At 37.4% G+C, this 15,843-nt stretch overlaps 1 protein-coding gene across 6 annotated transcripts in view; it reads right to left on the bottom strand.

Annotated features, from left to right (window-relative positions):
- LOC117306941 (voltage-dependent L-type calcium channel subunit alpha-1D-like) overlaps positions 1–15,843 on the bottom strand; it is a 110,263-nt gene that overhangs the window by 36,066 nt on the left and 58,354 nt on the right. For 3 of the 6 annotated variants that reach the window (XM_033791527.1, XM_033791526.1, XM_033791525.1), the window contains 17 exons: positions 15,103–15,313; positions 14,700–14,820; positions 13,995–14,247; positions 13,436–13,457; positions 13,095–13,143; positions 12,499–12,646; positions 11,097–11,226; positions 10,184–10,243; positions 9,288–9,406; positions 8,424–8,511; positions 7,710–7,870; positions 6,983–7,129; positions 6,511–6,712; positions 6,019–6,177; positions 4,390–4,500; positions 3,842–3,925; positions 3,174–3,176 (listed from right to left, as the gene is read on the bottom strand). In XM_033791527.1, coding sequence (XP_033647418.1) covers positions 3,174–3,176; positions 3,842–3,925; positions 4,390–4,500; positions 6,019–6,177; positions 6,511–6,712; positions 6,983–7,129; positions 7,710–7,870; positions 8,424–8,511; positions 9,288–9,406; positions 10,184–10,243; positions 11,097–11,226; positions 12,499–12,646; positions 13,095–13,143; positions 13,436–13,457; positions 13,995–14,247; positions 14,700–14,820; positions 15,103–15,313 — 2,068 coding nt within the window. The remainder of the gene's footprint in view (positions 1–3,173; positions 3,177–3,841; positions 3,926–4,389; positions 4,501–6,018; positions 6,178–6,510; positions 6,713–6,982; positions 7,130–7,709; positions 7,871–8,423; positions 8,512–9,287; positions 9,407–10,183; positions 10,244–11,096; positions 11,227–12,498; positions 12,647–13,094; positions 13,144–13,435; positions 13,458–13,994; positions 14,248–14,699; positions 14,821–15,102; positions 15,314–15,843) is intronic. The other 3 variants (XM_033791528.1, XM_033791523.1, XM_033791524.1) reach the window with 1 other exon arrangement.

The raw sequence follows: 15,843 nt of genomic DNA, 5'->3' as shown, positions 1-15,843 counted from the left end.
TGTAAAAAAGCGTTTGTAACCGTTTGTTATAAAATGCTTATGGATAGAAAGATCTTTTAAAATACAATGATCCACACAAATTTTGCCATCCATAAATGGCCGACCGTGTTAGTCGACGAGGTAAAAGGAAAACTGTGCATTTTCGAGGCATGTTTGTGTGGATCATTGTATTCTACTTTTACAACATCTTTCTACCCATATGCATTTTATAACAAACGCTTACAAACGCTTTCCAAGACAACTCGACCGATCCAAGGCAACGTGTTCCTTTAACCAATCAGTTGCTATCTCCCCACTGTTTGCTCAGTTTAGACTTTCCCATTGGTCATCTGATAATAAACAATGTCAAATTGCAGATGTTTATGACATGTTATAAGAACCATTGTTTCATGATATTTGAGACGCTGAGTAATTAATCTCAGCTCACAACTTCATCAGTTCAAATCTGAACACTACAATAAACTTTAGACAATCACAGATTGCTGGATAAATTGTATGTTTGTTTCCATACATGCCAGTAAATTAATGTGGATGGTTAAGTTGTCAGTAAGATTGTAGTACTCAATGACTTCACACCAGTTAGAAAGAAGCTACAGACCATTCAGACTAGAGAATAATGTTCAAAGGCAAAGTTCTTCCTGGAATTTGACAAGCTACATTCATGTCAAACTCACATAAATAATGACAAGGGGGTGCGAGTGAGTACAAACAACGTTATTTTTAAATTAATATTTAAATCAACAAGACAATTGTAAAACTATCTGAAATAAATAAAAAAGAATACTAAAAATGAATGTCAAAAGTAAACAGGTTTTTGTTATGGTAGAACGCAAGTAATAGGGTGGATATAGTGTGTGTCATGGTTGAGTGGTTCAGGGCATCAAACTCAAGTTCTGGTGGTTAAGTTATTGTGGATGAGTGTGGGTTCGAATCCCAGTCATGACACTTGTGTCCTTCAGCAAGATGCTAAAAAACGTATAAAATGTAAGAGAGGTGAGAGTCATTGGGTGTTTTTGCAAAGTGGTTTAGAGATCGGACTAAAGTTCTGGTGGTTATGTCATCTTGTGTGAGTGTGGGTTCGAATCCCGGTCATGACACTTGTGTCCTCGATATTATGTTTCCTGACCATAAGGCAGTATACGTTTATTGATGATAAAATGAATTTTAAAACAATAATTTTGTGCTGGCAAGTTTGCAGTCATAAAACTAAACCTTAGTGCAATATCATTAAAACTTGCAAAGTATTTCGACCCCCAAAAAAAATAGTGATATAAAATTGAAACTACGATAACTGAAATAAAAATAAGTTAGTTTAGGACAGGATGAGAGACAGCTTTCAAGAAAAAGTTGCAACATTAGTTAGTCAGAGAACAATTTGAATTCCTTTTATTTATTAGTATTTATTAATTTTTTTGGTGCAAAGGAGTCATTCCTGGAAACAGTTTTGCCAGAGAAGCTGGAAAAATGTTCAGGCTTTAAGAACCGTTTTGTAATCATAAAGCAATGTTGCAACTTTCCATTGATATTATAGAAGACTACATACAAACAGATCCACAGAAGTCTTGAAAGGAACAAAACAAACACTGTTTGACAAGATGAGAATTAAGATGGGTTTTTCAAATAGACAGTATGCAATGACATCCAAGATCATTGTATAAATTTGATGACCAATTCACCAAAATAAAAATGTAAAAGAAAACGCGGAAGGATGTGAGACAATAGTTATAAGCAGTTTATGTTATGATTCAAGGAGTTCCAATAGCCTTATACGCCTGTCCCAATGCACATGATCAGCATGCAATGGATTCATGGTAATATCCAAGTTCAAGTTGGCAAACATCATAGTGCGCTGATTTTGAGACAATGCAATACACATCTTCAAAACCTGGCATAGTTACATGTAAACAACAGGGTAAGCACAGAATTGGCGCTTACGGAAGCAGGAAATTCTGTGCTTCTGGCAAGTGTATTTCACAGGTTAGCGGCGAATTTGGGTTTCTGCGCGTGCGTACTTCATGTTACTAGGCATTCTACGCCTACAAGGCTAGCGTAGAAATTCAGTGCTTGCACGTAAGCGGGGAATCGCGATTGTAAGCGCAGAATTCGGCGGTAAGCAGAGCCATGAAATAGGGCCAAGCTTGGCAGCTTGATTAATTTTCTAACTGTACTTAGTTTCCCTGGATGCATTGCAGTGAATTTTTTAAGATGGTGCTTGTGCATTATGACACCCTCTGATCAATTCCTGCAACAGTCTTATTTTCTCTTTTAATTTGTTGCTCTTTTTCTTTTGTGCTAAATGTTAACATTTTATAATTAAAAAAAAATTCAACCTGGTTGTTTAAACTTACAAAAGAGAACCGTTTAAAAAGATTTTGTACATAAGTGATTTCTTGACTGCATTGGCATCAGGTACCAGCCTTTTGGCTCAAAACTCAAATCTGATATCAAGATAACAGCAATTGGTAACTGGCATCATTGCACAGGGTCTGAGGAAAGTGGGGGGGGGGTCCATTAGTGTTGTGATGGGGGTACAATGGGTCTATGGGGTGCGATCAGCATTGCTAATAGTTATTAGACTTGTCAAATTAAAAGTTGATCTGAGGATACATTTTGTTCGTCATTGGATCTACTTTGCTGTCAATTGTATGTCATTCATTAATCCACTTTGTGAAGAATATCTCTGTCACATTCTACAACCTTTATATTTTCGAAATTACTGTGACAGGAATTCAAATTGTTACGCTTTTGGAACAAAATGATTTGCTGATCCATATTGACCCCTTGCACGCGCGTCACACGCGGCGACTGATGCCTCGCTCACCATGTTGGTGGGCAGTTAGGTTTACGTGTTTTAACGCCGCGTCGCCTAAAAATGCAGATTTCACTGCATAACGCAAAGCATAGAGTTATATACAAACGCACAGTGAAATTGCCCACCAGTATGGTGCATTCAAGATTTTTCTGATGATGACGTCAGGTGAAATGGGTCAAAAGGCTCTTTTTTTTTTTACCTCTGTCTAGGAGTGTGTGAAACAGGGTAGGAAAAGGAAATTGTTATAGTTGTTGGCAAACATAATGTACAGCAAGACATGAACGAATGATTATACAGGAACTAACAAGGGTCATGAATATGCATAGACCTTATGAATAAACATACAACCTAGTAGACTGACCGTCTGAATATTCAACAGGGACATCAATGGTGTGCAATGGAAGCGAGATATTAATGAGGCAAAAGAATGCAAATGCAAAGAGAAGTTGATTATTTACATGGAAATGGATAAGTTTGACAAGAAATGAATGATTCACACAAAAGAAAACAATCAGAAAGTAAAGCTCCATTTTTCAAATTGAAACGACCATTTGAACTTATGTTATGTATTGATGCAAACGTAAATTATCTCCGCTTGCTGGAGACCTTCTTGGATGAGTCTGAAATTTTTACACAACTTTCTACCAGGAAAATCATGAAGCAGTGAACAGTGTCCCTTGTATAGCAAGAGCAAAATGCTACACAAAACGTATCAGTTGGTGCTCAAAAATAACCATTTGCCACTCACGATTCGAATTTAGTGTGAACCAAGTCTGTTCAGACAAACGAAATTTGCTATGCAAAAGTGCTAGATGATATTGTTCCTTGACGATTCCATAATATTATTGAAATCCATGCTGAGGTACCTCACATGGTTTCTAGTTCCATCCGCTCACCTGTATAGGAAACGCAGCTTTTAAACTTATATTTCACTTTATGTAAGTCGTAGAAACTTAACCAAAAATTGTGCACAAGGAGAAATTTTCACAAAAAAACTTTCTTATAAAAATATAGCAGAGGTATACTCACATTTACTTCCGAAATAATTATATCTATGATGCTACCGATGACAATCACAAAATCAAATAAGTTCCATAAATCTCGTACATAATTCTGTAAGAACAAACAGAAAACGAACATGTTACTAACCATGTGAACATAATCAGGAAGGCAGTTATAAAGGCAACTTTACAAAATACATGTTACTTTAGTTGGTAAATAATTTCAGCTGGGAAAAAAGACCTATTTTATTCTCGCAGAGGAGGAGTCATACGACGAATAACATGTAACGTAAATTCTAAATGACATTTAGGCCGTTGGTCCAAATCCTGCTCAATTTTTCTTTGTTCAGCTCCAAAGTATTAAAAAACTTACCCAGTATATTTCCCTTGTGGTTAATAACTTGATACATGAATGGTTCAATACAATAAATAACCCACCCCCCCCCCCAACCCCCCCGGCACCCAATACGTCTTTTCCCCAGGAAATGACTAAAGGAAGGGTGTACATGTAGATGAAAACAGGGGAAGAGAACAGCATCACTGGGTATGGAGGTACGCACTCAGTACACCACTCACCTTTAACTTGAAGGCAGTTATCTTAAGTATACATTCCACTAAGAAGATGGCTGTGAACACTATGTTGACTCTATCTAAGACTTCAGAATAGTTATCTGGCTGATTGTAGTACTGCAATAAGAAAACACACAGAGAATTAACGTTCCTAAACTTCCAAGGACTAATAATAATAATGCCTCATCTCTCTTCATTTTATTTGATGATCCCTCAAGAAAGAGTACTTGACATGAGTCTAGGAAATGAGACTTTTACAACAAATTATTCTGAAGAGTCAAAATTCTTTTGTGAGACAGTTTCACACATAAAAAAAAAGTTTGTGGTGCACTATTTAATCGAATGGACAGATCTTACAGATTAGTGTAGACATCAACATTGTGGACAGGAGAAGAAATCCATTAAGCCTTTTTGAGGTATGGTGGATACTATAGGAGTGCACTATTCGGCATTGTGTGTATACAGACAAATTTACCCAAACCTAATAGTGATGTAGTAATGTGTCCACCGTCTCATAATGGCTAATTCTAGCTAGCTTTAGAACTAAAATCCTACATCAGGTTGCCATTTATACACCCGGGTCAAGAGAAGCAATTATGGTTAAGCACCTTGCTCAAGGACACAAGTGTCGTGACCGGGAATCAAACCCACCCTCTGTGAGTATTCAGCCATCAGAACAATAGTTAGTCCGCACAGCCACAACATGAATAAAGAATGATTTTTATAATTATCCACTATTTTCTCCACTACACGCTAATCCTGCAATCAGATGCTCAAGCCGGAGTGTGATAACAGACGATAACCTACTCCCAGTTTTATTATTGCACTCTGCGTATTGTGAGTGTCAACGTGTCACGCTCCGCAAACGGTCAGTGCAAAACTTATATTCTATACGTGCAAAACTAAAAAAAAAAAAAACCTAACCTAACCTGATTAAGTTAATGAGGCTGGAAGATAAATTCATAATCACATTCGTGCGCAAGGAATACGGCCGAGTTGGATATGGGATGCAGACGCGCTATATTCTTTCGTATTCCACTCGCACTTATGTGATAACTTATATTATATAACACCCAAGCAGATCCTTGCCATTTGATTGGAGGATTGTCCGTCACGTGATAGCAAATAAAAGTACCATTGCACGCTGAGTCACTCACCGTGCTTTTTCGTTCCATCCGAAATGTACCATTGCACGCTGGCAGCGTGCAATGGTACTTTTCAGATGGAAGGAAAAAGCTGAGTAAAAACATCACTACGTGCGCATGTCTTTGGTAACGCAGCAGTGTTACTGCAAGGCATTAGTAAAATTACTAGCATTCGGCTTCTACAATTAAAAATTGCAGGCCTACGCTTTGTTTGTTTTGAAAGTTGTATCTTTCAATCAAAATGACAAAGATCTACTTGGATGTTATATAAAACAAATAATGAATGTTTTTCATTCGTGCAATGGTGCGAATATGTTCATTCGTTGAAAGCTGGAGTGTTCCATTCAACTCGGCTCCGCCTCGTTGAATAGAACATTCCATCTTTCAACTCATGAACATATTCGCACCATTGCACTCATAAACATTCATTATGTGTATAAAATTATTATTGAAAAAGAAGTGTGAATATAATATTTTCTGCTGTACTCACCTTCATGGCTAGTACAATAGTGTTCATCATGATGAGCACAAATATCAAATACTCAAACGGTCTCGACGTCACTATTTTCCACACTTTCAACTGCTTTGAATTCTTTGGAATGTACTTGCGGCCCGGCTTGGCTTTGAGAGCAAATTCTAGGCACTGACGCTGCGGAATTAAGCAATCAATAAGAACGGAAATTAATATGAAAATTATGATAGGCACCTAATAAAAAAAAAATTAAACATTCATAATCGGAAGCAGGCAATTGAACATTTTATTTATTTTATATCAGGCCAACAAAAACAATTAAAAAACACACAGAAGATCTTGAAGTGAAAACAGAAAAAGAGTACAAAGAAATACCGTAACAAACAATGGCACAGGGATTGCCCAAAGGTGAACCAACAACAAAAAACCTGAAAGGGTCTATAACAATAATAATAATTAATAGTTACAGTATAATAATACTTTATAATAATAATATAAGAAAAACTGCACCTGATTTTTGTCCAGCTCACAATTCTTGAACTCCTGTTCTCCTTCGTTCTGGAAGGTGACGATGACGAAACCAACGAAGATGTTGACCATAAAGAAGGCTATAACGATGATGTAGATGAAGAAAAAGATGGCCACGCCCAGTTGATTATTCCTGATCGGTCCTCTACCACTCTTACTGGCATCGACGGCAACGTACAATAACCTGTGGGTCGACCGGGGATACAGAGTTAGCTGTTGCAAACTGCTTACATGTAGCAACCAAAAGGACATCTGGTATCAATGCAAAAAAAACTACCTTTTGAACTTTGGCTGTCTTTGTGTATAGCTTAGTTCTTGGTTTTTTTTTGCACCACGAGCGTCATCTTAAATGCCAAGGTCAGGCAAGGATTGGAACCCCAATTCTGCAAATTACAGAACTAAAGTCCACTATTAAGTCATGAAACTAAAAAAAAGAAGACTAGAGTGTACTTACTTTGGCCATCCTTCGAAGGTTGAGATGGTAAACAGCGCCAACATTCCACTGGCCACGTTGTTGAAGTTGAAGTCATTTAAAGTCCAATTTCGATCCTGTACTTGTGGTTGTAAGTAGTTGCCATCTTTGTACACTATGAATTCACCTCTGCAAGCAAACACAGTTAGTCACCAATGTTAAATAATGTGTACCGTACATTTTTTTCTTCACGGAAGTCGGGAAAGTACTGAGCTGAGTATACAGAAACACACATTGGTGTATATGCGTAAAACCAAAATGAACATTCTGTATCCCTTATGAAAATTTAAGTACCATACAGTTGTTTCAGTGGGCCCTTATAAGCCAGGACGGGAATTAAACAGAGGCAATGGCCTGTGTTGCCTTTTTTCTTGGCATTGGTGCCCCTTCAAAAAATTTGCATAGTCTTTAAGATTTTCAATTGTGAGTGCCCTTTGTCAAATGAAAACTTCCTGGCCCTCACAAAAGTTCAGGACAACTGTGCAAACTGAGATAAAATGGTCAATAGCTTCTTTAAAAACACCCCAATTATTGTAAGACAAATTTAAACTAAAGTAGGGAATTTTTCAAAAATCTATACTCTTGATGCAAAGGGTAGGTCATCGTTCACAACAGTTGACTCACAGTTGAACCAACCTCCCTGTGGAGTTATTTTAAAAAGTAAGGGTTTCACAAAAATTGAACATCAATAAAAGGGGTTGAAACTCACTGGCATTGTTCCTTAGTCATCTTTGAAGCGTCTGTACATGATGAAAACTTGCCGTTAAACAGCTGAACGCCGATACAAGCAAACATGAAGACCAGAAGGAACATTACCATCATGATATTACCAATCGTCTTAATAGCAACAAACACACACTGAACCACATGCTGTGGAATTAAACAAAGGTAAACAAAGGTACCAGTCAAAAATAATAATAATAGTAGTAACAGTATTTATAAAGCGCCAAATTGCCAAAGGATACAAGGCGCTGAGAAAGAAGGGGGGAAAAAAGACCAAAGATAAAGACGACCAGCTACAAAGAGGCAAAAAGGTGGGTTTTGAGAGCACGTTTGAAGGCTGGGACACTGTTTGAGCTTCTGGTTAGGGTAGGTAAATAACTGGTCCAGGATTCTCAACTTTTTCTACAAGAATTTCTTCTTTTTTTGAAGGGGGGGGGGGAGGGGGCGATACCAAGAAAGCATTTTAGCATGCATCATGAAGCCTAACATTGTGTGACCTAGTCATACTTAATCTATATACCATATGGTCTGTCATCGATTAGGAACTAGTATTTAAGTCCCTTGTTTCTGTTATGTTTAAGTACTAAACCTCCTTGCTCTAGTATCAGAAAGTACTTATATTCCACTCCTTAATATTGCTGTTATGTTAAAGTACTATTATTGAAATCCTTTGTCATTGTTTTATGTCTTAAATACTAACCTTTAAACCCTTTGCTCTGTTAATGGCCCTGAGAGGTCGTAGCACTCTTAGAACTCTTAAGATTTTCACGGCTGATATAGCTTGGCCACTGAAATCAATCAAAACAAAAGTATTTATTCATTTGAAATGAACACTTTAATAATTTACAACTATTACAAAGGATCGGTAGAGCTGACAAAAAAGATGCAGTGTTCATGTTTTGTGTGATCAACCTTATTTAACTTGGAAAAAACAAACCTGTGAAAAAATGTGATTCATTTATTGTGCGAGTCAGGAGAAAATAGTAAAAACCAAATAATAAGCAGTTTTCAGCATTTAAACACATCTGGGGCCAATTTCAGAGCTGCTGAAGCACAACATTTGCTGAAGCACAAAAATAGCTTGCTTAATTTGCACATGTTACTTGCCAAAATTCCATGCCATAAAAAAATTGCTTGTGACTGGTATTTAGCAGCTGTTTCCTTAGCATAACAATTAAGTTTTGCAGCGTAAGTTAAGCTGCTCTATGAAATTGGACCTAGCTGTTGAGTCTGTCAGGGTTTTCAGATAGTTCTCTCAAATACAACTTCATTTCGGAGGGAAATATTTCACAAGATTTTAGTATGAACTTGATAATCAGTAATATTATTTAATAATCCTTTATATTACTTTTAAAAGATATCTCAGACAACTGTATTTTAATTTTTATTGGACAGAAAGTTATCAAGTGAGCATGTTTTGTTTTTTAGGTTACAGCATAAAATACTGCAACGTCAACAAATAATGATTAGGACAATTTCCGGCTTGATTTTGAAGTTTGGGAAAAGTATACTCAGTTACACATGAGATTTTTGACGGAATTATAGTTTACTGTTGTTAACTTACTTCTGCTGTGCTCGAAGAGCGATGGAGACATATGAAACTGTGACGACTAACATATCGAGTAGATTGAACGAATTACGACAGAAGGCACTTGTGTGAATAACTAGCCCGTAGGAAATGACCTAAGGGGGAAAAAAGTGAAACAAATATATGTTGATTATTGGTTATTTTTTGAGGGTGTTGCAACACCAGGAACTGTCCATCGAAAATTCTGTCGGAGAATTAGAATAACAACAATAATATAGGTAAAACCAAAATGAACATTCTTCATCCTATAATAGATGTTAAGGTTGCATCGGGGATAAAGAATATTTTAATTTTTGGTTTTTACCCATACACCGATGTGTGTTAGCACTATATACTCAGTACTTTCCCGAGTCCTGTAACAATAATATTAATAATAAGTCATTCTTGTTAAGCGCATTCTGTCCATAAACAAGTCCCCAATGCACTGTACATGCATGAAAACTACTTAAAGTTCATGTAATTCAGCCGCTGGCAGCGAATTGAATAGATTTTTAATAAACCATTGAATGAAATGAATTAAAAACACTAGACACTATTGGTAATTGTCAAAGACCAGTCTTCTCACTTGGTGTATACCAACATATGCACAAAGTAACAAATCTATGAAAATTTGAACTTAATCGGTCGTTGAAGTTGCGAGAAAGAAAGAAACACCCTTGTCACACGAAGTTGTGTGCCTTCAGCTGCTTGTTTTTTAGTTGAAAATTACTTCGTTCTCAGAAACTTACATCACTTCAGAGGGAGCGGATTCACACAATGATTTATACTACTAACAGCTCTCCATTGCCTGTTACCAAGTACGTTTTTATGCTAACAATTATTTTGAGTAATTACCAATAGTGTCCAGTTCCTTTAAACCATGTCTTACGCACCTTTAAAAGAATCTCTACCGTGAAAATAATTGTGAAGCCATAGTCAAAATAATTTAAAATCTGAAAGAAGAACGAAAGATAATGACAAACCATTAGTTTTAAATTAATGTATAGTACAAACATTCCAAACTTCAAGGTTTTTTTATTTTTAAATTGGGGAGGCAGTGCTTTCTGCTCAACCGGCTAGGCTTCGAATTGAAGATACCCAAGCCTACATCCGTATGGACTGTAAAGGGGTAACCCTGTTTCCGTCCTAGGAGTAGGTGGCAATGGCCTCTGGAAACAAATAATTGTAGCCCACACCGTGAAGTGGCCTTCAGGCCTTGTGTGTCAGGCGACTTGCATTAAAAAACAAAAATAAAAAAAAGTTCAAAGTGGACAACAACAAAAACACAGACACACCACTGGAACACACAGTCGTGTTTGACCATAGAGGACACCTTTGTACTTTCTGTTGTTCCTGTATTGAAGCAATCTCTATTGATTTTGTACATAAATGACTAGTGAGGACCCATGAAAACAAAGATCCGACCAGTGATGAGGACCTATTGTCCCTGTTGAAAAATGTCCTTGGAGGGTTGGCCATACAAACCCAGAGATGCAGGCCCGAGGGATTGCCTAAATTTCCCACTGCACTGCATCCGCTCAATGGAGAAAAAAAAAACCAGGAAGACAAGACAAGACACACAAAATACAGTTTGTTTAAGAGTAATGTAAAAGAACGATTTCTTCTGTAGATCAAAAAAACAAATATTAATGGTCTGAAATTTCGACCATAGCAGAGTCATTCTCTTTAGCCTTCGAGAAAGACTCCATTAACTATTTTATGCATTCATACCAGTGGTCCTTTTGCTTAATAACTTCTTTGCAACAGCTAATTCTATTTTCTTTTTAGATGATGTATTTCTCTTACCCTATTTAAGTTTTTGTTGATACCTCTGGGGTCTTCCGCAGCCAGCATACCACTACTGACTAAGATGAGAACCAGTACTGTGTTTGAGAAGTAGCTATGGTTCACGATGTAGAAACAAGCTTGACGGAATCTGTCAAGATTTAAAAAAATCAATGAAGAATCCATAAATATAACATAACAGTAATAATAATCTGTTTTATATAGGGTTTTACACACCTGAAGGGAGTCTCAAAGTGCTAGCAACATTATTACCCCTGGTCACTGGGCCTTTAAAGACAGTGGACACTATTGATAATGCCCCTTATTTTTGACCGCGCGGGGGCGCTATAAATGGTATTTTGATCACTTCCGGGGGTACACGCGATTCGCCCTGCACAAATTAATAGGCGTTCTGTCACTTTTGTTGCGCCGTAGTTTCAATTTGCTTTAGAGGTGGATTATAACGGCTCCTTTTAAAGTCTTATTGTCTGTGATGGATTAGATGTCTGTGGTTATAATGTGTTCCAATCTTTAAAAACTGTTTTGCGTATGAATGAATATACCCCCGGAAGTGATTGAGAGCGCCCTCACGCGGTCAAAAATATGGCCCATTGTCAAAGACTAGCCTTCATAGTTGGTGTATCTCAACATACACATAAAATAAGAAACCTGTGAAAATTTAAGCTCAATCGATCATCAAACTTGCGAGATAATAAGGGAAGAAGAAACACCCTTGTCTCACGAAGTTGTGTGCGTTTAGATGGTTGATTTCGAGACCTCAAATTCTAAACTTGAAGTCTCGAAATCAAATTCGTGGAAAATTACTTCTTTCTCAAAAACTATGTCACTTCAGAAAGAGCCGTTTCTAAAAATGTTTTATACCATCAACCTCTCCCCATTACTCGTCACCAAGTAAGGTTTTATGCTAATAATTATTTTGAGTAATTACCAATAGTGTCCATTGCCTTTAATTCATTCCTTAACCATCTCATGTAATGTAGTCCAGTAGCCTTCTTTACAATAAGCTTTTAATGCAAAGCCTGGACAATGAAGCATCCTTGCTTTCATTGTGAAATATAAAGAAACTATTTAAAGACACTTGACACCTTTGGCAATTGTCTAAGACCAGTGTAATCACGTGGTGTATCCCATATGCACAAAATAACATCCTGTTGCACGAGAATAATTCTTAAAAAAACACCCTTGTTGTACAAATTTGTGTGCTTTCAAATACCTAAAAAGGCTATTTGGGTGAGAAAGTACCTCTTTCTCAAAAACTATGCTACTTCGGAGGGAGCCATTTCTCACAATGGTCTATATTATCATCAGTAGGTTTTTATGTTAACAATTATTTTGAGTAATTACCAACAGTGTCCAATGCCTTTAACATGAGTGTATAAATAATATAATTGATTGACCGCACCTGTTATCCGAACTGAACATAAAGAGTGAGCTCTCCTTAGGCATCGGTTGCTTCTTACTCCGTAAGTCAATCTCAGACAGACGTCTTGGCCTGGCTGATTGAGTCGTCACAGTTTCTTCTTCTTCATCCTCATCTTCATCGTCCTCCCCTAAAGATGAACAAGAAACAAAATAACCAGTGAGAGGATACACACTAAGTGGCATTAAATATTTTGAGCTGTTAATCTAACAGACAACAGGTGGTGCTTTTATGTTCCCAGTACACACATCCCATACTATATTAGCTGATCAGAGATGGAGAAAAAACGCATGAAATATGGCTTGAAACTATACCTTCTTAGTATTACCAAACATTAACATAAAATTTGCATTATGATCAGCTCATGACAAGATCGAAGTCTGAAAGATCAATGTCTGATGCTCCAAAGTTGTTTTGAACGACTGCTAGTGCATCAAGTCGCTCATAAGTGTTTTAGGCGTAGAACTTGTGAATTAAGGACCAATGACCAGGGGTAATTATGTTGGAAGCGCTTTGAGACTCCCTTTAAAATATAAAATGCTTTAAGTGGATTTTGTATTTCGGTGATAAACACTTACCAGGTTCTTTAAGAGCTTTCTTTGCCTCATCATCATCGTTGTTAAGTTGCTGTAAAAAGATTCAAATCAAGATCAGATCAAAATTTATACAATACTGGGCACAAATAAGGCTAAACAATCAAAGGAATTAAAAAACTTAAACTTGGAGCACTTTGTCAAAATCTGTCAAAACTTGAGCTTAACCACCAGTCTTTCTCGGAACTGCACAGCTTTATATAGAGGGTGGTGTCTCCACAAACCTTACTCATTTTTATTCCCACCGTCCTTGTTCGTCTTGTTTATAACAAATACTAGTTTTGGTTCTGAAAAATGTGGACAACTTTTACAATTGTCTTCTTTACCTTTTCACCATCTTCTGATGCCCTGCAAAAAATGAGAAAAATGGAAATTGGAAAAGTTATAAATAAGGCAAAGTTTTTACAGAATATATGATATGAATACCTAAGACATGAATTGTTTAAAAACCTCTTTAAAACAAAAAGAAGACATTAGCAGGAGACCAAGTGGTGATTAATGTCATATATTGGCTACGGCCGTATCAAAGTTTCACATAGCTGTTAACAAATTCTGCTTAGCAAATTTCTAGGCTAAGCAAGAAATGATCTGGTACCAGTCGCAGCAATGGTAACTGTATAGTATTCTGACTGGTAACAATTTTTTGCTTGTGCTAGGTAAGTTTCTTTGCTTACATGCTTTATAAAATTGGGCCCTCTTGACTCCCAAGATGGTGAGAAGGCGCGGTCACTGCGCGTGATGTGCGTGCAGTGGGTCAATACTTCAACCTATGTTGAAGCGGTGATCAAACCATAGCTGTAACCATAACCCCCAGTTGTAACACCTACACAACCTTAGTTTCTGATCCACCAATCAGACTAGTACCCCGACTCCTTGTATACCTACTTGTGGTTATTTGCAGCCGGGGATGGAGTCTCTTTATTCAGTGCTTTCCGTTTTTCTTGCAACCTCTTGGGTCCCCGAATGACTCCCTTGGGATCCACTCCTGGAGGCAGCTGCTTGGATAGATCCAGCTGGTTGGCTCGTCTTATCGACTTGTTTCTCTTCTCCTCCTCTTTCTCTTTCTCTAAGGCTGTCAGACTCTCCGCATCGGCAAGGTTATCCACAGCGATGGCCAAGAAGACATTCAGTAAGATGTCTGTCATATCGGTAGCTCAGGAAAGTCTTTAAATAGTGTTGGGTTTGGACAAAAACAAATTTAAAGGAGCGGACTTTGAACCAACAACCTCCAGATTAACGCACTATCGCTGTACCAACTGAGCTATCCAGCCCTATTAAAAAAAACCAGCTTCTTACAAGCATACCAGTAAAACATTTCATGGAAATTTATTAATTTACACAACTTTGTTTGAGATCTAATGATCTATAGTTCGCTGTTGGCTGGAAAAATGTATCCTCATACCAGGGTTATGGCACTGGCCTGGTGACCAGTCCTGTTTCTTAATCTTTTCTTCCATTCTATGCATTTTAAAACTTGTTATGCGCTCTTGATCATTTTTATGTAAAGGGCACAACACAAACTTTGATTGATATTACTTTTTTTAATAGTAGTAGTAAGACGTGGCCAGTGATCTGTTATTTTAAGGATACAGTTTCCGCAGATATAGAGGATCATAAAGTAGACGCTTGCCACAATACCCATAGATTGGACTCCGCCATACGCTCTGATACCGTCGTACATCACAACATTCCAATCTTCACCAGTCAGAATCTGCAATAAATAGTAACAATAAATCCATCATTTAATGAGCTGAGAAAGATTAAAGGGATGTTAATTGGCCCAATGACCAGGGCACTAATGTAAAGTGCATTGATACGGTTATTGTGAAATGCGCTATAAAAGAATTTGTTATTATTATTATTATTTGTTATAAGATACAGGAGTAGTAGAACTGTAAGGTGCTTTGATACAATGTTTAAAAGTGGCTTATAAATGCCTATTATTATTGACGCTAAGAATGAGAAGTTTTTCATTATGACACATGGACCCTACCTGGAACACAGTGAACAGCGACTGCCAGAAGTTATCAAAGTTACTACGAGGTTTCTCCTTGGTATCGGCGAAGTTGAAACGGCCGCCGAAGAGTTGCATCCCAAGAAGAGCAAAGATGAGGATGAAGAGAAAGAGCAGGAGAAGCAGGCTGGCGATAGAGCGCATACTGTTGAGTAGAGATGCTACCAGGTTACGAAGTGATGCCCAATATCTGCCAAAAAAAATATATATACAAGAGACATGATATTTGGTTCTTGGAAAAAAGTATGAACATTTCATCAAATCAAATACAAGGGACGACCTATATGTACATAAAGTGTAGGCTTTTCATGTTATCATAACTTTTCTGATATTTCCAAGTGCAAACAAAACTCGGAAATCGGATTAAAAAAAGAAGAAAAAAATCATTCATGACACAAGAGAAAAGTCTGTATTTATTGACTGTGCCAGTCTTGTTTGTATTCCAACTTCAAGGACACAAACAGGCCTCCAAATACCCCCAGGCACCCACAACAATTGCCTTGGTGCACTAGAGGAAAATTGCTGTACCCCTTCAAGAGTGCAGTTCAAGGCCTGCCCAACCACATCAAGTTTTACGTGTGCGTGGAACTGTTTCTTCAAATATTTCAGTTTAACAAAGCTTATGGCTCTACGATTGTTGGGAAAGTAAAATTATTACTATGTGGGAGTTTGCAGAGATCCCTTGACGGGAAGATCATTAATAATGGGAATCAATGTGTG

The sequence above is a fragment of the Asterias rubens genome, chromosome 2, assembly GCF_902459465.1.
Source record: "Asterias rubens chromosome 2, eAstRub1.3, whole genome shotgun sequence".
NCBI lineage: Eukaryota > Metazoa > Echinodermata > Asteroidea > Forcipulatida > Asteriidae > Asterias > Asterias rubens.
The sequence above is the reverse complement of the archived record's forward strand: the minus strand, read 5'-3'. Positions and strand labels throughout refer to the sequence as shown.